Genomic DNA, 27,627 nt, shown 5'->3' with positions numbered 1-27,627 from the left:
TTACAAAGCAGTGGAGGTTTGAGATTCAGAGTCATTGAATATGACTTATTTAGTAACTGTAAACTTATTTGCTAATACACTAGATCATCAGCTGCTGATTTTGCAACAGTAATTTTGGAGTATTTCAGAGTGCACTTGCATTAGTGCTGTTAAGCTCTAAAGCACTTCACAATCAAATAATTATAGTTGAAGACAACAGTTAATGTTTTGGGTAAATGACTTCATCAGTGTAAAGCTTCTACTGTGGCACAAAGATCATATATGGTTAAGTCTGAAACTAGAATGTTAAATTTAATCAAATCAAAATCATGGTTGTATGAAAGAGATACTGAAGGTCTGTTTCCTCCTGCACGGAGTGTCTAGAATTAAGAGACGTCGGACCACCAGTACAACTGCAATACCTATGTCAGGCTGCAGTTTATTGATTACAGCTCAGCGTTCAAAACCATCATCTCCTCAGTTCTAATCAACAAGCTTCAAACCTGTGTCTCTGTACCTCCCTCTGCAAATGGATCCTTGACTTCCTCATCGTGTCAGTGCAGCTGGGAAATAACATCTCCTCACTAACAATCAACACAGGCGCACCTCAAGGATGTGTGCTTAGCCTACTGCTCTGCTCTCTCTACACTCATGACTGTGTGGCTAGGCACAGCTCAAATGTCAATTACAAATTCACCGATGACGTAACAATTGACAGAATCTCAGATGGTGATGAGGTGGTGTCCAGGAGTGGGATAGATTGGCTAAATGCTTTTGCAACAAAAATCTTGCACTCAATTGGAAGCATTATTGATTTGTTTTTAACATTCTTATTGAAACTTATAGTAATATTTATGTATAACTCTGTACTGGTGCCAAAAAGGACCAAATTTCACGTCATACAGTATGTTAGTAATAATACATCTGATTCTGATGAAGCATTCAGTCATTGAGATTGTATTTCTGTGATGATAGTGCTCTCCACTTGAAGGAGTGGTACCTCTTTCCCAGGAACCGATAGCCTCTTGTGGCAGTCAATCAGATCATAGTCGTCTGCAGAGCTACTGTATCCATAACACAATTGCAGTGTTTCATCACAATAAACTGTGTTACGTGTGCAAATGTTCCATTTCCTTCCTACATATTCACCTACCCATCCATCCACCTCCCTACTCATCCACCTACTTACCTACCTACCTATCCACCCCCCTCCTAACCCACTCACCCACCTACCTACCTACCTACCCACCTACCCATCCACCCACCTACCTACCCATCCACCTACCCACCTAATCACCTACCTACCCACACTGGTGGCTTAAAAGTAGGAGGAAGATTTAGAGGAAAGGTAGAGAGGTCTTAAGGAGGAATTTCCCAAACTCGTGGCCGATCAGGGTCTCTCTTAGAGTAATGTTAAGAGTTACGGAACTGAAGAAGGTGATGAGAATGAAGGAGATTGAGGCCACCATGCCAGTTGAAAGCAAAGGGTATGAATTTTGAAATTGAAGTGATGTTCAACTGAAAGTCAGAGAACAGGTTACAAGTTAATGGGTTGATAGGTGTTGTACTTAAGGAAGTAAAGTTTTGGATGTGCTTAACTTTATAGGAATTGGAAGGTTCAGGAGGGGAGCTGTTATATAATTGGTTGTGGAGATAACAGATGTGGATGTGGATTAATGCAGTTGCTGAGATCAGGCAGTGGATAGCACCAAAGAAGGATGTACCATTTTGGACACATTAATCTCAGTGAGGTTCACTTTGTGAAGATTTCAATATTTGCCAGAGAGGGAGAATGTAGATGACCGATTTTTGATTTGTGAGATCCCTGAAGGCATATGAGTGGAAGGAGACGGAATGATCACAGGAGATTCCTCAGTACTAATTGGATAGTGAGGCATGGAATTCCACTGAAGCAGGCTGTGCAGGATGGACATTCAAAATGATCAATGGAGGCCCCTTGTTCAATAGCTGACTCCCCAGATACAACTGGCACCTGCAACACTGTGCTGGAAACCCTTAGAAAATCTAGACTCTGTCTCAGGAAGCAGTTCAGCTTCCATTTCTGAACCTGCAGAAAGAGCACAGATGGTATCTACGCAAATAGACTACAGCTTTCTGAAGACATTGGCCTCTGGTTTATAAAATGGAACATATCCTGTGTAAGTAAACTTTGTAATTAATTTAAGGACATACAATTGCACAAGTTTACCATATCGAATTATAGAGTTGTATTTTTTGCCCAACTGCACTAATCCCATTTGCCTTCACAAGATCCATATCCTTCTATGCTTATTGAAATGCCTGTCTAAATGCCTCTTAAACATTTGGATTGTATCTGACTCCTCCACATCTGGTAGTAAGGAACTGTGTGTGTGTGTGCTTAAAACAGAATATTTCCGTCAAATCTTCTTTAAAGTTTCTTCCTTTCACCGCAGCTTATGCACTCTGCTTTTTGAAACACCTATCACGGGAAAGTGACTCTGATCTACCTTATCCTTGCCGCTTATAATTTTATATTCTTCTGTCAGTTCACCCCAATGTGGCAACAACAATCTCCTCAAACACCTAATGAAATATAGCTACTGTCATGCTTTCTTTGTAGCTGCATTAATATGTTGGGTCCAGGTTTATCCTCAGAGATATTGACACCCAGGAATTTGAAATTGCTCACTCTTTCCATAATACTCCAAGTGTAGTGTAATCGTTGTTTTGTAACATTGCAACATAATATTCCAAATGGTATTTTTATGCGCTAACCTGTGAAGGCAAGTATACCATACGCCACCTTCACCACCCTATTGGGGAGCTATGATCGCGAGGCCCAAGCTCCCTCTGTTCATTAACATCCCTTAGTGGCCTACCATTTCTGGTGTATAGACTATCCCTCTGACATCCCAAAATGCATCACCTTGTACATGTCAGGATTAGATTCCATCTGTCACCTCTCTTCCAACTTTCCACCTGCTGTAGCTTTAGACAAGCTTCCTCACTATTATTGGCACAAATTTTTGCCATTTGACAAGTAACTTATTAATGACTTGGATGTAGAGGGTATGATATGTATCATAAAAGGAAAATGTCCCAGCACTGATCTCTGTGGTACACCACTGATCATAGTGCTGGTAAAAGCAAATTTCCACCACTACCCTATGCTTCCTTTCACCAAACACATTAGCCAACTTGTTTTGTATCCCATGTGCCTTAACCTTCTGGAACAACCTACCACACAGAATCTTGTCGTGTGCCTTACTAAAGTAATTTTCTTAATTCATCATCATCATCAGGTGCCATGCCAGTTTGAGCTTTGACTGCCATGGCCCACACACTCCTGTTTCGGGTCAAGTGGATCAATTCATTGGTATTCATTTCCAGTTCTCTGGCTGCTGTCTCCATCATCATTTGTCTTTGCCTTCCTCTTGCTTTCTTCTCTTCAATCTTTCCCATAATTACCGTGCATTCTAACTCCTCTTTCCTAATCACATGCCCAATGAAGTCACGTTGCCTTTTCATGATCTCATACATTATTTCTCTTTTTGTGCTTGCTCTGTTCATGACATCCTCATTAGATATTTGTTTCGTCCATGATATTCTTTGCATCCTCCTCAAAAACCACATCCCTGCTGTTTCAATTCGTTTCCTCATGTTACTAGATATTGTCCAACATTCTGAGCCATATAACATAACTGGATAAACGTAACGTTTCAGTGCTCTGAGGTGGGTTGTCATGCCTAGTTTAGTATTGGTCAGTATACTCTTCATTCTCGTAAAGGTGTCTTTTGCCATCCTTATTATTCTTCTGATGTCCATGTCACACCTGCCATCTGATGTCACCCAGCTTCCTAAGTAACAAAAGTTCTGTACTTGTTTTACGAGGTATGTCTTTCCCGTTTATTCTCAGGCTACAGATAGGATTCTCCTTCTTTTTGGATATCACCATACATTATGTCTTTTTACAATTGATAGACGCATTTTTGCACTTTCTTCAATAACTATATCAATTAAGTTTTGTAGTTATTCCTCCGTACTTGCAATTAACACAGTGTCATCCCCATATCTAAAATTATTGATGTTTTCACCGCCAACTTTGATTCCCAAGATGTCTCTTATCTTTTGTAATATTGTTTCACTGTACACATTAAACAAATCAGGGGAGAAAACACACCCTTGTCTAATGCCTCTCTTGATTTTCGTAAACTGACTCACTTCTCCATCTATTCTTATAGTGACAGTTTGTTCCCAGTACAGATTTCTGATTAGGCGGAGGTCTTTCGAATCTAGATCTAGAGGTTCCTGTAATATTTCGAATAACTTATTGTGCTTCACTTTATCAAATGCTTTTGTGTAGTCAATAAAACAAACAAACAAATCTTTTTGCACTTGAATAGCTCATTCTGATAGTATCCTTAACATCAATATCATGTTTCTTGTACCTTTGTCTTTCACAAAACCACACTGTTCTTTACCTATTTCAGCTTGTATCTTACTTTTAGCTCTTGTTTCCAAAATTCTTAGAAGTATCTTAGTGATATGACTCATTAAACTTATGGTCCTATGTAATTCACATTCTATTGCTCCAGGTTGCTTAGGAAGAGTGATATATACTGATTTTTTTCCATCTCTTCTGGTATTATTCCAGTCTCATAAATGTCACTGATTAAATCAATAAGTTTTTCAATTCCATAATATTCAAGGGCGATAATTTGTTCTATTACTAATTCATCAGGACCTGCTGCCTTTCCTTTCTTCATCTTATTTATTGCATTACGAACTTCAGATTTTAAAATACTTGGACCTTCAATGTTCTTTTTAATTTCTAGTTTTTCGCCTCGATCATCTTCAAACAATTCCTGAATATACTCAGTCCATCTGTTCATAATCTTATCTTTTTCCATGATAATGGTACCGTCCTTTGCTTTTAAACATCCACCTGAAGAACAGAGGAGCTTTTTACCAGTGATATTCTTGATTTGTTGATGTAACCTTTTTTGGATCAGTAATTGGGACTCTTTCTATTTGCTCACATTCCTGGTTTAACCATTCTTCTTTGGCTTTTTGACATAAGCTTTTAACTTTTTTATCTAAGGCCTTATATTTTATAAGATTTGCTTTCTTCCATCTCCTTTTTTCCATTAGATTTTTGATTTCATCTGTCATCCATTTATTCTTTGTGCTTTTTTTCTTTTTTAGGAATCACTGACTTTGCTGATTCTACCAAGGCATCCTTCAGAGAGTTAAACTTAATTTCTACATGATTGCTATCATCTTCAACAGATTCTATTTCTAGGCTTTAAAATCTATTCCTTACTTCAGTTGTAAATTTTTGTCTTAAGTTTTCTTCTTTAATTAATTGCGAGTAGTCAAGGGATTGTTCAGGTTTTTGCTTCTTTAGTTTTTTAAGTTTTACTTTTACATGACATATTACTGGGTTATGGGAACTATTACAGTCTGCACCTGAGTCACTGAGTTTCTGAATCTTTGGTTTGATTTCTGGTGTTATCACCTGGACTTTTCCAGGTCCACAAGTGTCTTGAATGGTTTTTAAAGTAGGTATTCATAATGACCTGATTATTCATCTTGCACCATTCTACCCATTTCTCGCCTCTTTCATTTCTTTCCCCTAGTCCAAATTTTCCTATGGTATTTCCAACAGCACCTTATCCTACTTTAGCATTTTGGATCTCCCATGACAATAACAATATCGTGAGATTTGCATCCATTCTTTGCTTGTTCAAGCTCTTCATAGAATTTATCTATATCCTCATTTGTTCCATCTGTTGTTGGTGCATATACTTGTATAATTGCTAAATCAATTGGTTGTCCTCTGAATCTCACAAGGAGCACTCTTTCTGATATTGCCCAATGTCCTAAAACACTTTTTGCCATGTTTTCATCCATAAGAATTCCTACTCCATTAGTATGGGATGCTCCACAAGAACAAATTAGTGTTTTATTTCTATTCTGACATGTTCCAGCACCAGTCCAACGAATTTCCACTAATTCCTATGATGTTAATCTTTAGTCTTTCCATTTCATTTATCACATTGTCCAATCTTCCTGCTTGATATAGGGTTCTTACATTCCAAGTGGCAATAATGTTCTTTTGTGTTACTTGAATTTACTGTGTTACTTGAACTTGAGCAGTAGCTTGTTGACGGTTGGGGATCCCCTGCTGCCCAGAATCAACCCAACCGAGCGAAGCATCTTCAGAATTGTCTTGAAGATCCTCTTGATGCTGTTGTGTGATACATTTTGTTGGTTTGACCATGGTTTTCTTAGCAAATAGATCCTAGGAAACCTAGTATCTAGCAACGGTGGTTTGCTATTGCCTTCCGTTGGGCGAACTAAAGAAATCGCCATTTCTCTTCCCAAGTGTTCATCCGCTTGTACTATTGCCGTTGACATTTGAGGTCCTAGGTCATCCGCCTTCTCCGTCATAAGTTCAGTTACTGAACCTGCCGGATCTGCCATTGGCCTTCACTCGTATCCTGAGCAGGAACCCTTGCAGGTGCTACCATTCCAGGTCGTGGCCCTGGGAGCAATGAATGACTAAGGGGTAACTCCATTTTCCCAAAGCTCTGAAAGTCCCCTATCAGAACCTCATCACCCGTTGCGGTTTAGAGTCATTCCCAGGACTTAAGAATTTTCTTAATTACCTCCTCAAATAAGAACTCGATCAAATCCCAAGTGCACATAAATCTGTCACTTGGGATTTTCTCCAATAATTTCCATACCACTGATGTAAGGCCTACCTGTTGTTGCTCAGTTTATTGCTGCTGGCCTCTTTAAATAAAAGAACTACATAAACTATTTTCCAGATTTCTGACATCTCACCCGTAGCTAACAAAGATGCCAAAGTTTTTGCTGGGCCTAAACCATCTCTTTTGCATCACATAGCAAACTGAAATAGATCTTAGCAGTCCTGGGGATTTATCAACTTTCGTGCACCCTTTAACATCTCACACCTCCAACTTCTTAGTGCTTTTCTAGTTTATCCACATACTTCTTCGTGAACTCACCATCTCCCATGTCCTCCTTCTTGACCAATACAGATGAGGAGTATTCATTTGTTACTTCAGACACAACCCCTGACTCCACACACTGATCACCTCTTTGGTCCCTAAGGGAACCTAGTCTTTCTCTGACTATCCTGTCACTCCCTCTGCTTGTAGTCTTGCAGAAAGAAACCATGATAATGACAGGAACAACGACATTTCATGCTGAATGATCAGAATTGGATTAGGGACTCTGTGGTTAGGTCACATTTTTTGGATAACATCTGTGGCTATAGCTGAACAAAGTACTCAGTGATTACCCTAGAGTAAATAGTTGACTTTCACTGACACCACCCAGCCTGATGGCTTTGAATTTTTTCATTTTAAGGGATTTGTTGAAGACAGATGCTGATGTCATAGAAGCGAAGGCAAAAGCAGAGAATAGAAAACAGAATATGGACGTCTTCATAAAAAAGATGAAAGAATGGAGCCAATTGAGCCAAAATTTAGAGGTCAGTGCCATGGGTTTAAGGGTGATTGCTTGAATCTGTATCACCAAGATTGGTCTTATATGTTTCCAAGCTCAAAGAATTTGTCTTAAACTGAATGCAGAATCAATGCAGTTTGAGTTTGATTTTCATTCCAAGTGAAATAAAAACCTTTGTGGTGCACAGAAAGTGCTAGCAATTCGGTTGGGCAGAATTCATCCAGGGCTCTCAGTCCTAACTTCTGAAAATAGAACCATGAGATGGTGTAACTGTGTGGATGTTGTGCTATAGCAGGGCTTGAACCAAGGTTCTGTTGCCTTTTCCAATAGACAAATGGACAACCAACTATCTCTATTCCGGATGACCAATAAAAGTAACCTGGGATTTTGTCACGCAAACACAAAGAAATCTGCAGATGCTGGAAATTCAAGCAACACACATAAAAGTTGCTGGTGAACGCAGCAGGCCAGGCAGCATCTCTAGGAAGAGGTACAGTCGACGTTTCAGGCCGAGACCCTTTGTCAGGACTAACTGGAAGAAGAGCTAGTAAGAGGTTTGAAAGTGGGAGGGGGAGGGGGAGATCCAAAATGATAGGAGAAGACAGGAGAGGGAGGGATGGAGCCAAGAGCTGGACAGTTGATTGGGAGAAGGGATATGAGAGGATCATGGGATGGGAGGCCTAGGGAGAAAGGAAAGGGGGAGAGGGGAAGCCTAGAGGATGGGCAAGGGGTATAGTGAGAGGGACAGAGGGAGGAAAAGGAGAGCGAGAAAAAAAGAATGTGTGTATATAAACACACTTTCTTATATACGCACACTTTTTTATATGCACCCTTTCTTTTAAATCATGCTTTTCAGATAGTAATAAATAATAAATGTGTTTGAGAACTCTGCTCTCAAACGCATCTCTCCCATTTCATGCACATCTGCTCTCTCCCCATCCTCCCGCCACCCCACTAGGGATAGGGTTCCCCTTGTCTACACCTACCACCCCATCAGCCTCTGGGTCCAACATATAATTCTCCGTAACTTCCGCCACCTCCAACGGGATCCCACCACCAAGCACATCTTTCCCTCCCCCCCGCTTTCTGCTTTCCGCAGGGATCACTCTCTTCGCGATTCCCTTGTCCATTCATCCCCCCATCCCTTCCCACCAATCTCCCTCCTGGCACTTATCCTTGTAAGCGGAACAAGTGCTACACATGCCCCTAATACTTCCTCCCTCACCACCATTCAGGGCCGCAGACAGTCCTTTCAGGTGAGGCGACACTTCACCTGTGAGTCGGCTGGTGTGATATACTGCGTCCGGTGCTCCCGGTGCAGCCTTCCATATATTGGTGAGCCCTGATGCAGACTGGGAGACCGTTTCGCTGAACACCTACCCTCTGTCCGCCAGAGAAAGCAGGATCTCCCAGTGGCCACACATTTCAATTCCACGTCCCATTCCCATTCCCATTCTGATATGTCTATCTACAGCCTCCTCTACTATCAAGATGAAGCCACACTCAGGTTGGAGGAACAACACCTTATATTCTGTCTGGGTAGCCTCCAACCTGATGGCATGAACATTGACTTCTCTAACTTCCGTTAATGCCCCTCCTCTCCTTCTTATCCCCATCCCTTATTTATTTATTTCCCCCCCTTCTTCCTCTCTCTTTTTTTCTCCCTCTGTCCCTCTCACTATATCTTCCTCTGATGCTCCCCTCCCCTTTTCTTTCTCCCTAGGCCTCCCGTCCCATGATCCTCTCCCTTCTCCAGCCTTGTCTCTTCTTGCCAATCAACTTTCCAGCTCTTAGCTCCATCCCTCCCGCTCCTGTCTTCTCCTATCATTTCGGATCTCCCCCTCCCCCTCCCACTTTCAAATCTCTTACTATCTCTTCTTTCAGTTAGTCCTGACGAAGGGTCTCGGCCCGAAACATCGACTGTACCTCTTCCTATAGATACTGCCTGGCCTGCTGTGTTCCACCAGCATTTTGTGTGTGTAGCATAAATCAGGAAAGTGTTGGAATGCTGTTAGTTTCTCTGAATGAATGCAAGTACAACCATGATCAAGTAGCCCAGTGTTTTCCAGTCACAGAACAGTACAGCACAGGAACAAACTATTCAGTCCACATCATGCTGAATTAAACTAAATCTCTCTTTCGTCTTACATAATCCATATCTTTTCACTTGTTGCACATTCATGTATCTAACAACCTCTTGAACCCATCCTTCTGTTTCCAATGCCCTCAGCAGCCCACACCAAGTACTTACCACTCTCTACATTAAAAAAATTCTTACCCTGCACATCTCCTTAAGCTTTCCCCTTTTTAACTTAATTGCATATAGAGTACTTGATATTTCTACACTGGGGGAAAAAGATTCGGACTGTCTATCCTATCTATGCCTCTCATAGTTTTATAGATTTCTATCGTCACCCCTTGCCTCTGATGCTTCATATAAAAACAACCCAAATTTGTCCAACTTCTCCCTATACCCTTCTCATTCAGATAGCATCCTAGTAAGTCTCTTCCACACCCTTTCTAAAGTCTCCACATCCTTCCTATAATGAGGCAACCAGAATTGCACACTATTCTCCAAATATGCCATAATGCAGTCAAAGCAACATGATCTGCCATCTTAAGCATCTACCGGTGAGCTATAGCTTTTGTGTTTACGATCTACAAGGCGCAATGTACTTTTTCAGCAGCACCTCACATATTCTGATGTCCATCTCCAAGAAGGATGGGGACAATAGATACTTGGGGTCAATTTTCCTCCATTTCAGTTACCATTTTGACCGGGATATATTATCATTACTCATTTTGATGCTGGGTTTAAATTTTAAGATTAGAATTGCTTTATTTGTCACACGGACATCGAAACATACATTGAAATGTGGTTGTTTACGTCAGTGACTGATGCAGTGCGAGGCTGGGGGCAGCATGAAAGTGTCACCATGCTTCCAGTGCCAACATAGCATGCCCACAACTTTCTAACCCTAACCCTAACCCTAACTCGTATATCTTTAGAAAGTAGGAGAAAGCCCAAACATGCAGAGGAAATACATGTGGTCATGGGAAGAACGTACAAACTCCTTACATTGGTGAGAATTTCAATTTTATGATCACTGGCTCAGTAAAAATCTTTATATTAACCACAATGCTACCCTGCTGCCCTTCATGTTTCTGGAATTTTTGGAATAGCCAACTGAAAAGCACAGTGGGCATACCTCACCATACGAATTTCTGTGGTTCACCAGAGGATCCTGAGAAATTGGGGGTGAACAATACATATACTAACTCGCCATTTTTGATGTACATATCCTATGAATGAAGTTAGGAGAAAACGCCATCAAATTTCCTTTGTCCCAGGGAGAGTCACTCGAGCTTTTTCAGTCCATCCATGTAAATGCCATCTTTGGAACACTTTTACCAAATCTTTATACTTTATTCCTTTCTCAAAAGCAGTGTTGTTCCTGTGGCTGATTTGGGGAGTTTACACTTGGTTATTATAACCTGTTGGCTTTTTGGCGATGCAACTCACTTCACATTTTCCCATACTGAACTTCATCTGCTGTGTACCATCATTTTAACACCATAGGTGAAGTTGTAGACAGTGGCTCGTTGTGTAGTCTGGTGGTGGAGTAGCGGAGACTACTTGTTTGGACAAGGATTCTGAGTGCCAAAATAATTTGCTCTGCAGTAAATCTATACTAAACTCCTTTTTAAAAAAAAGAGTAAAATCAGTTAGGTGCATGGAAAATTAATCACTGATACTACAGACTAGCTGGAAGTTATTGTGAGCTCAGTAGATTCAGTAATGTCAGTGGACAGTCGTCAATGAATGCTATATTGCTTTTCAAAAATAGGTATAGGTAATTGTTTAATATAGTGATATCATTATGCAATAGATTGTATATGTTCTTAGCAATGTATTCACTGATAGGAAACACAAGGTTATTGTAAGATTAAATGGAGTATTCTATTTGGAGAAGTAAGTACTGTGCTTTCAACGTTCCAGTCAGCAATCATGAAATTTCACTTTATAGTATTGTTTACCTCATCATCTATTCCCACTCCTGTTATTTTTGTGTTTTTGTTGTTAATATAGAACTTAATTAGTGTCGAACTTATTTCTGTGTAGCTTTGGATGATTATTTTTTTTCTTTTAACAGAACGAACTGAAGAAGGTTGGATTTGACCCAAGTTTGGATCATCGATCACTGGTAGAACTCTCTGAGGTGGGTATAGGAATGTCAATAATTCAATATGACCTGTGTAGATTTTAAAGTCATGAAGTAATCCAGCCCAGAAAAGGCTCATTGGCTCACCATGTCAGCTGACAAATACGTGTCTATATTAATTCTACTTCCCAGCACTTGATTTGTCTTGTATTTAATGGCACAGAAAGAAATCTCTAAAGTGAGATGTAATTATTTTTAACGTAATTTCACCACTGTATTATGGCATATTAGGAAAGTGTTCTTCAGTGTAATGAACTGAGGAGCCTGTCTTGTTGCCCAGTGCCCTAAGCACTAAGTTGGGATGAAGGCTGCCAGTGATCAAGGACTATATTCCAACTAAATGATAAAGAACTGAGAATCTGACTGGTTGTTTATCCTTTTGTTTTTGTAAGCCTGTAGGACATGCGATGATTGAGACCTATTTGGAACTGAATGTGCCGAATATCCATGAAGTATAAGTCTGCAAGCATCAAATTAGCTTCTGTCCCAGTTTTTAATTAGAAGCAAGTCTGTAATGTAGAAGAAGCTTACAGAACTGATATAGAGTGGAAGTCATTGAGAGTAATTACTCAGTGTGTTTACTTTATAGAAGCTGAAAAATGTCAACAAGGAAGTAGCATCTTTAAATGAAAAACTGAAATCCTACCAAGACTTGACACCTGTAAGTATTTTGGTTACGTATGTTTTCACGAGCAAGATTAGGAATAAAAAGCAATACACACAAATGTTGGGGGTCAGGCCACATCTATGGAAAAGAGTAAACAGTTGATGTTTTGGGCTGAGACCCTTCTTCAGGACTAGTAGGGAAATGAGGAGATGCCAGAATAAAAGGGTGGGGGGGGGGTGAAGGGAAAGAGGCCTGCTGGAAGGTGATAGGTGAAGCCAGGTGGGTGAGAAAGGTAGAGGGCTGGAGAAGAAAGAATCTGATAGGAGAGGAGAGTGAACTATAGGAGAAAGAGAAGAAAGAAGGGAGGAGAGGAGAGTGGACAATTCGAGAAAGGGAAGGAGGAGTAAAGTTGATATTTTGTACTATTTACTGAAATCTGCGTTCTAATGCTTGTTACTAACTTTTTTTTTTGTTGGGTTGGGTGGGGGCTTGTTGAATCTGTATTTTGCAGAATCTTTATGCTGCCAAAGTGAAAATTGAGGAAACTAAACTGGAGCTGGTAAGTAGTCAACTCAACTAAAACTTAAATTAAAAATGAATTCTGGAAAATATTCAGCAGTTCAGGTAGCATCCATTGACAGGAAACAACGCCGCAGGGTATTGAACTTCCATCAGAAATGAAAGTTATATAAATGTAATATAATTTAAGAGAGGAGCAAGGAGAAAACAAACAAGGTCTATTATAGAATAGCAAGTAGGAGATTAAATATTAGAAAAGCTGACACTTGACAAAGTAAAGTTGTGTTCTGACAAATAAAGAAAAGCGATAAATATAGAGCAGTTGTAAGTTCTAAGAGGATCATTGCCAATAGTTGCTACCTGAAAAGTTTGGAGCAGTGTTTACGTTCCAGAAATGTTGAATTCAATGTTAAGTCTTGATATTGAGAATGCTCAATGAAACCATAATCTGGCATTCCCATCCTTTCAGCACTCCAAAAAGACTGTTTCTGTGATACTGTGGTCCTCTTTCAATACCCTTCCCTTGTAAGGACAGGAGATACATGGATTACAGATATTGTATTCAATAAATATTATCTTTTTAATTTCATATTTCCAGCATCTGCAATTTTTAACTTTTGGACAATGTTTTTACTGAATGTATTTTCATTTAGAAATTGTATCTCACAATTGAGCAGATTCTGAATTCCAAAAGTAGCACTTCACTGCAGAAGTACAAGAGTTTCAGTGCTATGTGCACACCCTCTTAGAGTTGTAGAGAAATAAAGCATGGAGTTAAGCTACATTTGACCCACTGGGTCAGCACCACACATTGACGCTAATCCTACATCAATCAACATTTCTTATTCTCCCACATTTCATCATCTCCCCCACCACAAACCAGATTCTACCATTCACCTACACACCAGATCAATTTACTCATTAATCTTCCAGCCCACATGTCTTTGGGATGTGGGAGGGAGGAAACCAGAGAACCAGAGGGCAAGTTAAACCTGCATTTCTTTGAGGCTGCTCTACTAACTGCTCCACTTTCTTGTGCCTTCTTGTGTCCTCTTGTTTTTTCTCACTCCAGGCTTTTAAATTTGCTGCATCCTAAAATTGTCAAGCATATTTCCTGAGAAAAAGGCAGTTAATATGTTTGATTGACTTAAGCTTGTGATCACATGTACAAATGAGGATGTCAGTAATTAGTTATTGAGAAATTGTTTAAAAAATTGTTTCCTTCCATTCAAAAACAGTTTCTTTATTATCAGTTTTGGAAAATTAATTTCTTGTCAAGAAGTTTATGGTGACTATAATGACCAGGTTGTAAAAGCCTATCTGATTCAGTGGTATAATTTTCAAAAGATAACCTGTCATTCTTAATAAATCTGGTCAAAATGTGGATGTCAAAACTCATCAGTATAGTTAACTCTTCTGTTCCCTGGTGTCTACCAAAATACTTAATCTCCATGTCAACACATATTAAGAATACAATTGGACAGACCACCCACCACTGATCTCGTCACTGAATTCAGACAATAAAGGGAGAATAAACCAATTATACACAGCAAGGTTATCACTGCTATCTACAATTAGGTCCAATTTAGGACGGGTGCCTCTTTGACTCTATTGACAGCCTTTTATTCCTATACCTTTCAGCCATTTTGTAGGCTCCCCTGTTAAAGTCACGGGTAATGTCGTGAACCAACCGCAAACTATGAGAACAGTGTGTTGGCATAGTGGCACAGAAAAGGGGGAGTACTCCATGAAGCCTCAAAGGATCAAGTCAATCCAAGAATTTCTCAGGAACTGAACTGACTAAAGCCTGAAAGCCACAAGATGGGTCATGGAGGAATCAAAGTGGAAGCTGCGGGAAAGCTGTTTCCTGCAAATCCCCTCTAAAGTCATTTCCCATCCTGAATTGGAAGTCTGTCTCCAGTTCTTCACTCCTGTAAATTGTAGAACTCCCTTTTCAACAGTCCTATGGGAGCATCTTTAGATTAGATTATGAGGACACGCAGTCCTCTTTTATTGTCATTTAGTAATGCATGCATTAAGAAATGATACAATATTCCTCTGGTGCGATATCACAGAACCACAGGACAGACCAAGACTGAAAAACTAACAAAAACCACATAATTATAACATATAGTTACAACAGTGCAACAATACCATAACTTGATGAAGAACAGGCCATGGTACAGTCAAAAAGTTCAAAGTCTCTCGAAAGTCCCACATCTCACGCAGACGGGAGAAGGAAGAAAACTCTCCCTGCTATGCCCGACCACAGTCCGACTCTGAGTCGTCTGAAAACTTCACGCTCTGATCAACCCTCCGACACTGAGTACCGAGCACCATCTCTATCAGAACACTTCGACCTCAGCCTCGGTCGCCAGTAGCAGGCAAAGCCGAGGATTTTGGGGCCTTCCCTCCAGAGATTCTCGATCGCACAGTAGCAGCGGCAGCGAAAACCAGCATTCCAGAAATTTCTCCAGATGTTCGTCTGAGCTTCTCACGTCTGTCTTCATCAAATCAGAATTGTCCACGGTCCCTATTTAACAGATACGATATCATTTCACTGGAGAGCTGCGTGCGCTGCGTCGCGCTGCCATCTTCTCCTCCCACCTCAACCGGAAGAACTGTAGTAGTTCAAGGTAGCAACCTGGACTGTTTTTTAAAGACTGGTTATGAACAAGCACTAAATAGTGGGTTTGCCACATTTCCACCTCCTGCAATCTTGAATAAATGAAAACTGATATTTTCCAGTTCGTCTGCATAAAGCTATCGAGAACAGTGTGAGTTTTATTTTACAATTTTATTTTTTTTTAAAAATGATTGACTATATCCATCTTTCTGGGTACACTTCTAACCCACTCTTCTTTGTTAAAATGGGTAAACTCAGCATGCAGGTTAATCAGAAAATGGTGCTGAGATACATCCTAGGATGCGCTGAGCTCACATCATCAGTAATGTAATCCTGAGGTCATCGTGTGTTTTGGGTCTTTCAACATCAGACATTCTCACCCAGGTGACCCAGCTAGGGTTGATCAGGCCTGGCTTGTGTCCCAGCACAGGTCACATTTCTCGATCCCTGGCCATCTGGAGGTTTGCTCGGCAGCCTCTGTGACGGGTCTGATGGCTCTTTTCTTTGCGGTCTTCATAATGCCAAGGAGAGAGTAGGTTCTGCAGAGTGAGCTGTCAGCAAAAGCCCTACACCCCACCTCTACAGGCTCGCATCGTGCCCTCCACCCCTGTCGCTGGCACTGCTCTATCCAGCTCCTGGTATTTGGCTTTCTTACGTTCAAACACCTCCTCAATCTGCTCGTCCCTACAAACTGTTAATTCTTCGAGGTTTCTGACAGAACGACAATGTCAGGCTTCAGGGATGATGATGCAGTGAAATCAGGGAACTTTAATTGCTTGCCAAGATTGACATTCAGTTGCTGGTCAGACGCTGTGGCGAGCAAACCTGCATCTGTAGTGAAATTTGTTAATTTAGCAGCAGCAGTTCAATGCAATAGATAACACAGAGGATTAAATAAATAAATAAATTACAGTATATCAACACAGTATAGATTAAAAATCATTGAAAAGTGGAAATAATATGTTAAAAAAGTGAGGTAGTGCCCGCAGGTTCAATGTCCATTTAGGAATCGGATGGCAGAGGGGAAGAAGCTGTTCCTGAATCGCTGACTGTGTGCCTTCAGACTCTGTACCTCCTCCCTGATGGTAACAGTGAGAAAAGGGCACGCCCTGGGTGCTGGGGGTCCTTAATAATGGACACTGCATTTCTGAGAGACCGCTCCTTGAAGATGTCCTAGGTACTTTGTAGGCTGGTACCCAAGATGCTATCTTGCCTTCTTTATAGCTGCATCGATATGTTGGGACCAGGTTAGGTCCTCAAAGATCTTGACACCCAGGAACTTGAAGCTGCTCACTTTCTCCACTACTGATCCCTCTAAGGATTGGTATGTGTTCCTTCATCTTACCCTTCCTGAAGTCCACAATCAGCTCTTTCGTCTTACGTTGAGTGCCAGGTTGTTGCTGTGACACCACTCCACTAGTTGGTGTATGTGGCTCCTGTATGCACTCTCATCTCCATCTGAGGTTCTACCAAAAATGGTTGCATCATCAGCAAATTTATAGATGGTATTTGAGCTACGTCTTACACAGTGATGGGTATAGAGAGAGTAGAGCAGTGGGCTAAGCACACACCCCTGAGGTGCACCAGTGTTGACCGTCATGTTTGTGAAAAATTACAAAAGCACATTGAATGGCTATTAGTTTGATTGTGATATTAGAAAGGACAATGGCCTATGGCATATTGACATGTTAAATTAAAATTTTTAAACTTGCGAGGCATTCTCTTGAACTATTTAAGATGCTTCTGAGCCTGTGTCTGCAAACCAACGGGAGTTGTTTTTGTTATTGTTTTAAATTTGTCCTACGGCAGAAAAAATCAAATATGCTATTCAAAAAATTTTGAAGTGATCAAATTTAATGGTCATGTCTACTCTCTGGGGTAAAGAGAGAAGCAATGGACATTTGATTGAAGCTCGCAACTATGTATAACAAAAACTGAGAATGCATGCTTGGAATAGAAAGGAAGTTAAGCTATTCTCACGTACAGTATTTATTGAATTGTGAAGTGTATGAGGCATTCAGCCCACTTGAAAGAGCTCTTCAGTTAGTTAAATATAGTTTTTTTTCCCCATATATAGATATGTTTTTCTCCCCTCTAAGTATTTATCTTGTTTTCTTAACATTGCTGTTGAACTTGCTTTCACCACCCTTTATTAAAGATCCTAAGGAACTTTTGAAGAGGAGTAGGAGCATTAACCCTAGTAATTGAACAGCTTTTATCCCTCCATCTAAATTAATATAAATGCATTATCTTGGCATTTCACCTTGATGTCTCTGGGAGCTTTGTAAATTTGCTATCATTTTCTCTTTGTTGGATTAAGCCTCAAAAGTCCTTCGATGACTGTAAAGTGCTTTGGGATATCCGGAAGCTGTGACAGCCATTTAATAAATGGAAATCTAGTTTTCAGCTTTGATGCTTCTTAAACCTCAACAACTTGCGTGTATTTGTTTTTGTTCTTCGTCATCATGCCTCTAGTTCTTCTACCCAGTTATAAACCTGTGCTTTTAATTATCAACCCTTTTACTGCTAGAAACAGTCTGTACTTGTTTATTCTGTCAACACTCTCCTGACCTCACACATCTCTGTGAAATATCCTTTAACTTTATGCTGCTCCTTGCAGAACAATTCCAACCTCCTGAGGGCTAATGTCCATATTCAAATGCAGTAGTCTATCATTGGACCTTGGGAAATCACCAGTGAATAATTTGCTCTGGTTTGAAAACAACAGCTTACCATTAGCATCCACTTTCTGCATCTTAGTCAATTTTAGTTCTGCACAGCCTCCACCCGTTTATGTAAGCAAAATCTTCTGTTTTGCTTATCATAGAAGGTTTGCAATGAAGGTGCAAGTCATTTAGCACACTATACTTGTGCTGATCAGAGCAACCTAGCACTTTGTCTTAGCTCTGCAAGTATCCTACTTGCTCACCATGTTGATAACTGGGTTTAAATTTAGCAAGTACTGTGAACTTACATATATTGGTTTATTATTGTCACATATACCAAGATACTGTACAGTGAAAACCTTATCTTGCATATTGTTTTTACAGATCAAATTATTACATAGTGCACTGAGCTAGAATAAGGTAAAACAATAACAATGCAGAATAAAGCGTAAAAGTTACCAAGAACTTGTATTATGCAAGCTTAAATAAAACTTGTATTTCTGTGAATATATTTGAGGTTATATTTTTAGGTTACACATTAGGAGGCTATATTTCCCATGGTTAGGCGAATCCAGAATAATAAACTTAGAGCTATTCTGTTCAAAGATAATGTCAGAAATTGCATCTTCATGCAGATCTGCTGTGACTTCCTCCTAAAAACTAATAAGTTGGTTTGTTATGGTAACATGTACTGAGGAATATTGAAAAACTTGTCCTACATACTGTTCAAATGGATTGATTTATTACAAAAATGCTTTGTGGTAGTAGTACGAAGTAAAACAATAACAGAATGATGAAAAAGTGTTATGGTGACAGAGACAGTGCAGTGTATAAGCAAGATCATAACACAGTAGATTGTGAGGTCAAGAGTCCATCTAATCATAATAGGAAACTGTTCACCAGTCTTACAATAGTGGAATAGAAGCTGTCCTTGAGCCTGGTAGTACTTCCAGGTTTTCAGATCTTTTGCCCCATGGGAGGGGGTGAAATGAGAATGTCTGGGTTGAGTGGGGTCTTTGATTATGTTAGCTGCTTTACTGAGGCAGTGAGGGGTGTAGGCAGATGCAGGTCTAGATGCAACTAGGTTTAAATGAGAAGTTTTATTTATTGCCATCCCAAATTGCTTATAGCTAACCAAGTGCTTTTGAAGTGTAGGCACTGTTGTAATGTAGGAAACGTAGCAAATTTGCACACTGCAGGCTCCCACACAATGCAACATGATAAATTTGGTAAGATCGAGCAAAGGATGAATATTGCTTAGGACAGAGAGATTAATCTCCCTACCCGTCAAAATACAGCAACCTCATAGAGAATCAGAATTGTGTTTCTTTTCATCACTGTCTTTTATGATGTCAAATTTGTTTTGCAGCAGCAGTGTAGTGTAAACATAAAATTACTATAAATTACAAAATAAATAGTACAAAAGAGAAGGTAGAATGAGGTTTTGTTCGTAGTTTGTGGGATGTTCAGACGTCTGATGATGGAGGAAAAGAAACTGCTCACTAAGCTATTGCGTATGGGACAACAGGCTCCTGTAGCCTCTCCATAACAGTAGGAACAAGAGTAGGTCATGTTCTGGATGGTGAGGCTCCTTAATGATGGATGCCACCTTCTTGGTATACAGCCTCTTGAAGATGAGCTCGATGGTGGGGAGGGTTGTGTCCATAATCGGGCTGGCTGAGTCTACAACTCTCTACAGCCTTTTGTGATCTTGTGCATTGGAGCCTCCATACTAGACTATAATGCAACAAGTTGGAATGCCCTCCACTATACATGTATAGAAATGTGCAAGAGACTTTGGTGACATACCAGCTTTTTTCAAACTCTTAAAGGCGTACAGCCACCAGTGTGCCTTCTTCGTGATTGCATCCATATGTTGATCCCAGGACAGATTCTCACAGATGTTGACACTCAGGAACTTGAAGCTGCTCACTTTTTGCAGCATCTTTTAACTGCTCCATTCAAGTGTCAGCCTTGTGGAGTAGTTAAGACAAAGTGGATGAATGCTATTTTTAGGGGATCCAGTTAAGAACATGATTGAGAAGGAAATAGTAATAGTCATTGACTGCTGGTAAGTAGGATTTCCTGAACAAACACCAGTGAGACTAAATTCTTGTTAATGTACTTCTGTATGTACAATTAGATTTGTTCTGTGGTTATCAAGTAAAGTGTTTGCTTATTACTATTGGAACATTAATTTATTCTTTCCTCAAATATTGTACTGTGGCTGCAGTTTGTGCCCTACACAAAATACAGTGTAGTTACTCATCTAGGCTACACCATCAATACCTTCACACAAGGTAGGAAGTGTATGGGAACACCACCAGTAGGAGATTCCTCTCCTAATCACACACCCATTCTGACTTGAAGAACATTACTGTTCATTTATTGTTGCTGGGTTTAAATTCTAGAACTCTCTAGCCTAGAGCACTAGGAGTACCTTCACCAGATTGACTCCAGTAGTTTAAGAAGGTAACTCATCACCAATGCCTTGAGGACAATTAGAAATGCATAATAAATACTGAGCTGGCCAGAATGCATGCATCCTGTAAAATGCATAACAAACAAAGTTAACTTTGTTGGAAGCTGGGGAAAACTTTTTGATTTCAGGCTCTAACTTTTGCAGTATAATACAATATTTAGATAAAAGGGAATCTGCTGTTAACTTGCCATTAGTAGCTGTATGAATGTGGCTACAGAATGCCTCCTCTAACTGTGCTTATTTGACTGTATGAATCCTATTAACTTTGTAGTTAAAAAATAACATTTTAAAATTCATGTTAATAATGTTATATGTTTTAATAAATTGAAATCTCTTATAGAAAAAATTTGAACGGCTTCTTTCTGAGAAGATGGAGGGTATGTGGAGCTTGGTGCCTGAAAACAATTTACTCAAATGAACTGTCAACTGGCAATACATGAAATCCTTCAACCATTAAGTATCCCTGACTACAAATTTCTATGTGCCTACACCTTTGACAAGAGAACTGTGGAGTCTACAATATTGACTGAAGGTTCTGACAAATCTGTCATTTAGACTAATGAGGTTTATTTGAACTGTAACAAGACTTTTTGTGAGTGGATATTATGTGAGGATGACATTTAAGTATGGTAAGCTTCTTAATAGCTCATGAACTGCTGATTTGTGAAAAAAAATGTCAGCCAACAATAAAGTCTATGTAGTTAGTGTTATGAGTTCATTCCATGTTAAATCGGTAGTTAAATGTTGCCGAACCTAATAAAATTCCAAACACGGAACATTTTTGTGTCAAGAATATTTCTAATTTCTGAGTTTCTAATTAGAGTATATTTTCCTTCCCCACATTCCTATCTCCTTTTTCTCTTAGTTTTCCTTTAATGCTATGGTCACTATGTATCATTTATGAATTAGAACTGAGTATTTTTTCTTCAGAATCTGAGTCAGGTACATAATAATAGAAATCTGATAGCAGAGGGGAAGAAGCTGTTCCTGAAACGTTGAGTGAGTGTCTTCAGGCCCCTGTACCTCTTCCTTGATGGTAGCAATGAGAAGAGAGCCTGTCTTGGGTGATGGGGGTCCTTATGATGGAGATGGCTGAATTTACAACTCTCTGCAGCCTTTTCTGGTCCTGTGCAGTGCCCCCTCCCCCATACCAGACATTATGCTCTTCACGGTACATCTGTAGAAATTTGTGAGTGTCTTTGGTGACGTACCAATTCTCCTCGGATTCGTAATGAACTATAGCTACTGTCATGCCTTCTTTGTAATTACATCAATATGCTGGGTCCGGGTTACATCTCCAGAGACATCGACACTTAGGAACTTGAATCTGCTCACCCTTAGGAGGGGCTACCCCGCACGGCTAGACGTTTCTTCTAGCTCAGCCCAGGGTCATCTAGAGACCTCAGCCTTGGAATCACAACTTCATTACCTTTTTTTCAATTATTTGCGTTTCTTGGTTCTTACTTGTTCAGGGAGTAGATCGATTAAGTTTTATTCTGCAAATTTCAGTGATATACCAACAGATAAATACACATGGCTAAGGACAAAGTAAAATTCATTTCTTTTAATGTCAATGGGCTGTTAAATCCAATCAAACGCAGTAAAATTCTATCAAAAATGAAAAAAGAACAAGCCCATGTAGTATATCTACAAGAAACTCACTTAAGCAATAATGAGCAAGGAAAATTAAAGAGAATGGGCTTCACTAATTTGTTTTTCTCCTCATATAAATCAGGACATAGAAGAGGAGTTGCTATTCTCATCTCAAGCAAGCTAAATTTTGAAGAATTATTTGAAATGGGAGATAAGGAGGGTAGATATATTCTGGCAAGGGGGAATATAGAAGGAAATCCAGTTACTTTTTTGAATATATACGCACCCCCAGGAAGTGATATTAGTTTCTTCCAGAAAATTACTAATATTATGGTAATGGAAACAGAAGGTCTCTTGATATGTGGGGGAGACTTAAATTTACAATTACAACCAAAGTTAAACTCTTTCAATAGAAAAACTTATGAAACAAAGTCCTTACATAAGAAAGTTAACACTCTTTTTGAGGATGTTGGTCGAATTGATATATGGAGGGACCTTTTCCCCAACAGAAGGGATTACACTCATTATTCTGCCCCCCCCCCCATTCCGTATATACAAGAATAGACTATTTCATAACATTTGGAAAAGCTAAAGACAAAATAATCACCTGTGGAATTGGGACAGTAGATGTAAGTGACCATGCACCTATTTATTTATCTGTTGATTTTGATCTAAAACCAAAGAAACTATTTGGAAACTAAATTCAAGTTTATTCGATGATCCCTATTTTAAGGAACAAATTAAAAAAGAAATTGGTCTTTACTTAGAATTCAATGATAATGGAGAGGTTTCACCTCCCATTCTATGGGATACTCTGAAGGCTGTCTTAAGAGGGAAAATTATAGCGATATCTTCATATAAGAAAAAAATAAGGAATAAAACATTAAAAGAATTACAAAATAAGCTGAAGGAACTAGAAAAAAAACACAAGTTGAGTTTGGCACAGAATACACTAGAGGAAATTTTAAAAATTAGGAATGAAATTAATAGTTTGGCTACACAAGAAATAAGAAAAATTTTAATGTTTCTGAAACAGAGACACTATGAAAGTGGAGCTAAATCAATGAAAATACTGTCGTGGAAACTGAAAAAAAAAACAGAAAATACAATTCATAGAATTAGGGTTCTAAGAATAAAAGTGATAAAAAATCAGCTAAGTGAAATTCAAGAAGCTTTTGAAATGTTTTACAAAACACTATATTCCAAAGTTCCAGGGGGAAGCATAACACAAATTGACACCTTCCTGAATTCTTTAGATAGAGCAGCAGTCCCCAACCACCGGGCCGCAAAGCATGTGCCACTGGGCCGTGAGGAAACGATACGAGTCAGCTGCACCTTTCCTCATTCCCTGTCACGCACTGTTGAACTTGAACATAGGGTTGCCAACTGTCCCGTATTTGCCAGGACATCCCGTATACTGGGCTAAATTGGTTTGTCCCGCATTTCCCCCACTAAGGTAGAGTGTTCCTATGAAACCTTTTGTGCCGAAATGGTGTGAAGCGAAGAAGCAATTACCATTAATTTATATGGGAAAAATTTTTGAGTGTTCCCAGACCCAAAAAATAATCTAACAAATCATACCAAATAACACACAAAACTGAAAATAAGTAACACTAACATATAGTAAGAGCAGGAATGATGTGATAAATACACAGCCCACATAAAGTAGAAATAACGTATGTACAGTGTAGTCGGGAAGATGAAGGCAAAACCGATGTATGGGGGAAAAAAATTGGCATGCACGCGCACGTGCACGTCACGCATGCGCACACAGGTTCCCGCGCAAGGCTTCATGGTCATGGTAGTCTTTCCTGCGGTAAAGTGTCCCGGGATTTGACTGCTACTTTTGTCCCTTATTTGGGAGTGAGAAAGTTGGCAACCCTAACTGTAAAAGACGTGTTGTGGTGAGTTTAACCCTACTTGAACACCGCCCCCCCCCCCGGTCGGCCGGTCCGCAAGAATATTGTCAATATTAAAATAGTCCATGGTGCAAAAAAGTTGGTGACCCCTGCTTTAGAGTTACCCACTTTAAGCAAAGAACAAAATAGAATGATGACTGCTGACATAACTAAAGCTGAACTAAAAACTGCAATTAGTAGGCTTAAATTAAGCAAGTCACCAGGATCAGATGGATATACGGCAGAGTGGTATAAAGAATTTAGAAGTGAGTTAGTTCCTGTTTTACTCCCCACACTGAACTGGGCTCTAAGAAAGGCGCAAATGCCACCCAGCTGGAAGGAGGCGATAATCTCAGCTATACCGAAAGGAGGCAAGGATAAAATGGAATGTGGGTCATTTAGACCAGTATCTGTTCTTAATATGGATTATAGAATATTTACCTCCATCATGGCCAAATGATTAGAAGAGTTTCTACGTAAAAAGATTTAAAAAGAAAGAAGAGTTTCTACCCACACTGATACATAATGATCAGACAGGTTTTATACAACAACACCAAACACGACAATATACGAAGGAAGGACACTTCACATTATGGATCATATTAAAAAAATGAAATCGAAGCAATAGTGATAAGCATGGACACTGAAAAGGCATTTGATTCGGTGAATTGGAATTTTCTTTACAGAGTTTTACATAGATTTGGTCTACATGACACAATTATTAAAACTATACAGAAACTATACGACAATCCCACTGCTGGGATTAAAATCAATGTATGTTTATCTAATAGTTTTTCCCTAGAAAGGGGCACGAGACAGGGTTGTGCGTGGCCACCGCTACTCTTCTCATTATATCTGGAACCATTAGCTCAATACATCAGACAAAACGAAGATATCAGGGGAATTACTATTAAAGGGACAGAGCGTAAATTGGCCTGTTACGCGGATGACATTTTGATCTGTCGAGGGCAACCAACATACTCTTTACCTAAACTGATGCAATCCTTTGAACAATATGGCCAATTATCAGGATACAAGATCAACATAGATAAAACCCAATTACTTTCATATAACTATAGCTCACCAAGAGAAATTTAAAGTAGATATCCTTGGGCATGGCAAACAGAATCTGTCAAATATTTGGGCATCATTATGCCAAAAGATTTGGCAAAATTATCAGAATGCAATTATCAGCCTATATATAAAAAAATTAAGGAAGATATAACAAGATGGAACCTAATTCCTTTTCTTGATCTCAGTTCAAGGATTGAATCTATTAAATATACTGCCCAGACTACTATATCTCTTCCAGACCCTACCAATAGAGGTTAACCAAAATCAATTCAATGAATGGAACAAGATGCTATCAAGATACATATGCACGATAAAAGGCCCAGGGTTCGTCTCAAAACTTTGCAATTAGCCAAGGAAAAGGGGGGATGGGGCCTACCTTCTCTTAGAGATTATTATTTTGCAGCACAGTTGAGAGCTGTGATATGCTGGTGCAACCCATCTTGTGATGCTCAATGGAAAAACATTGAGGAGAGGATACTTTCCATCCCCATACAGGCAATTTTGGCTGATAACCTACAAGTCACATAAATAATATTGATAACCTGTGGGTGAAATGGACTCTTAAGATATGGAAAACTATTATAAAATATAAACTAGAGAGAGACATTGCAATTCTTAAATGGTGTGCATATGACTCGGATTTTATGGCGAATAAACTGGATGCTAGATTTAAGGACTGGACAGCAAAAGGAATAAAAGCTATTTGCAATATAATGAAAGAAGGAGCATTGTTCAGTTTTGAAATGCTCAAAGAGAAACACTCATTAGAAAAACAAGACTTTTACTGGTATTTACAGATGTGACAGTATGTTAATAGGACGGTTAAAAATGCAACCAAGGCAAGTACATGTCTAACAGAGCTATTTAGAAAAGCATATAATTCAGACAACGGTAGTAGAATCATTTCAAGCATGTATAAGGGTTTGTCAAATCTTAAGACACATTCGACTTCATACATTAAAACAAAATAGGAGAAGGAAGGAGGGATAATAATATCTGAGGAAGACTGGACAATAATATGGAGGTATCAGTGGAAGTGTACCAGTTCACGGAAATGGAGGGAGTTCGGGTGGAAAAACTTGATAAGATATTTTATTACACCCTCTCAGAAATCCCATTATGATAGTAACCTCCCTGTTTGCTGGAGAAACTGTGGAAATCAAAATGCAAACCATTATTATATTTTCTGGGATTACCCTGTTATCAAAGACTATTGGAGTGGGATACATAATGCCCTACAAGACATGTTTAAATGTGAAATATTTACCCTTAGAGAGTAATATTGTATATTTTGGGTATATACCTCAAGAATGGTTGAAAAGAGATATGTGATTTAATGAATATACTGCCGGTGGCTGATAAAAAGACCCTTACTAGGAAATGGTTATCACAGGAGAGCCCAACTTTAAATGTATGGATGGAAATTACAATGGACGTTTACAAAATGGAGAAGATAACAGCATCTGTTAATTATAAATTGGAACAATTTGATTCATACTGGGAAAAATGGTTTAACTACATAACACCTCATAGGCCTGATTTTATTCTCACAAGTCAATGAATATGTTGTAAAAAAAAAGGTCACCCCCTACTTTGTACATAGTTTTCTTCTTCTGACTGTTCTTTCTTTCCTCTCCTTTCTATGTGTATACCTCAGATAAATATTATCTAGAGATTTGTGACAAATATGGTTATATGATATATATGTACAGTATCTGAAATACATCTTATGGAAATGTTTGTTTGATGATGAACTTCAATAAAAAATAAATTACAAAAAAAAAGAGACTGCTCACCCTTTCCACTGATGATCCCTTGATGAGGACTGGTGTGTGTTTCCTCAACAACTTCTTCCTGAAGTCCACAATCAATTCCTTGGTCTTACTGGCATTGAGTGCAAGGTTGTTATTGTGACACCACTCAACCAGCTGATCTATCTCACTCCTGTACGCCTCTTCACCACCATCTGAAATTCTGCCAACAATAGTTGTGTTGCTGGAAAATCTATAGATGGTGCTTGAGCTGTGCCTAGCCACACAATTGTGCGTGTAGAGAGAGTAGAGCAGTGGGCTATGCACACATCCTTAAGGTGCTCCAGTGTTGATAGTCAGTGAGGAGGAGATGTTATTTCTGACCTGCACAGATTGTGGTCTCCTGGAGAGGAATTCAAGGATCCAGTTGCAGAAGAGGGTACAGAGGTCCACGTTTTGGAGCTTGTAGATTAGTATTGAGGGCATGATTGTGTTGAATGCTGAGCAGTAATCTATAAACAGCAGACTGGTATAGCTATTACTATTGTCCAGGTGATTCAAGGCTTAGTGGAGAACCAGTGAGATCTGCTGTAGCAACACACACAAAATGCTGGTGAACGCAGCAGGCCAGGCAGCATCTATAGGAAGAGGTACAGTCGATGTTTCGGGCCGAGACCCTTTGTCAGGGTCCGATGAAGAGTTTCGGCCCAAAACGTCGACTGTACCTCTT

The 27,627-nt window shown here is 39.5% G+C and overlaps 1 protein-coding gene across 1 annotated transcript in view; it reads left to right on the top strand.

The window, feature by feature from the left end:
- haus1 (HAUS augmin-like complex, subunit 1) overlaps positions 1-21,357 on the top strand; it is a 47,114-nt gene extending 25,757 nt beyond the window's left edge. Inside the window, exons 5-9 of the mRNA XM_063046989.1 lie at positions 7,360-7,483; positions 11,613-11,678; positions 12,271-12,342; positions 12,800-12,847; positions 20,922-21,357. Coding sequence (XP_062903059.1) covers positions 7,360-7,483; positions 11,613-11,678; positions 12,271-12,342; positions 12,800-12,847; positions 20,922-20,999 — 388 coding nt within the window. The 3' untranslated portion in view covers positions 21,000-21,357. The remainder of the gene's footprint in view (positions 1-7,359; positions 7,484-11,612; positions 11,679-12,270; positions 12,343-12,799; positions 12,848-20,921) is intronic.
- Positions 21,358-27,627: the final 6,270 nt, after the last annotated feature.

Source organism: Mobula hypostoma, chromosome 4 (genome assembly GCF_963921235.1).
Source record: "Mobula hypostoma chromosome 4, sMobHyp1.1, whole genome shotgun sequence".
Classification (NCBI taxonomy): domain Eukaryota; kingdom Metazoa; phylum Chordata; class Chondrichthyes; order Myliobatiformes; family Myliobatidae; genus Mobula; species Mobula hypostoma.
The sequence above is the reverse complement of the archived record's forward strand: the minus strand, read 5'-3'. Positions and strand labels throughout refer to the sequence as shown.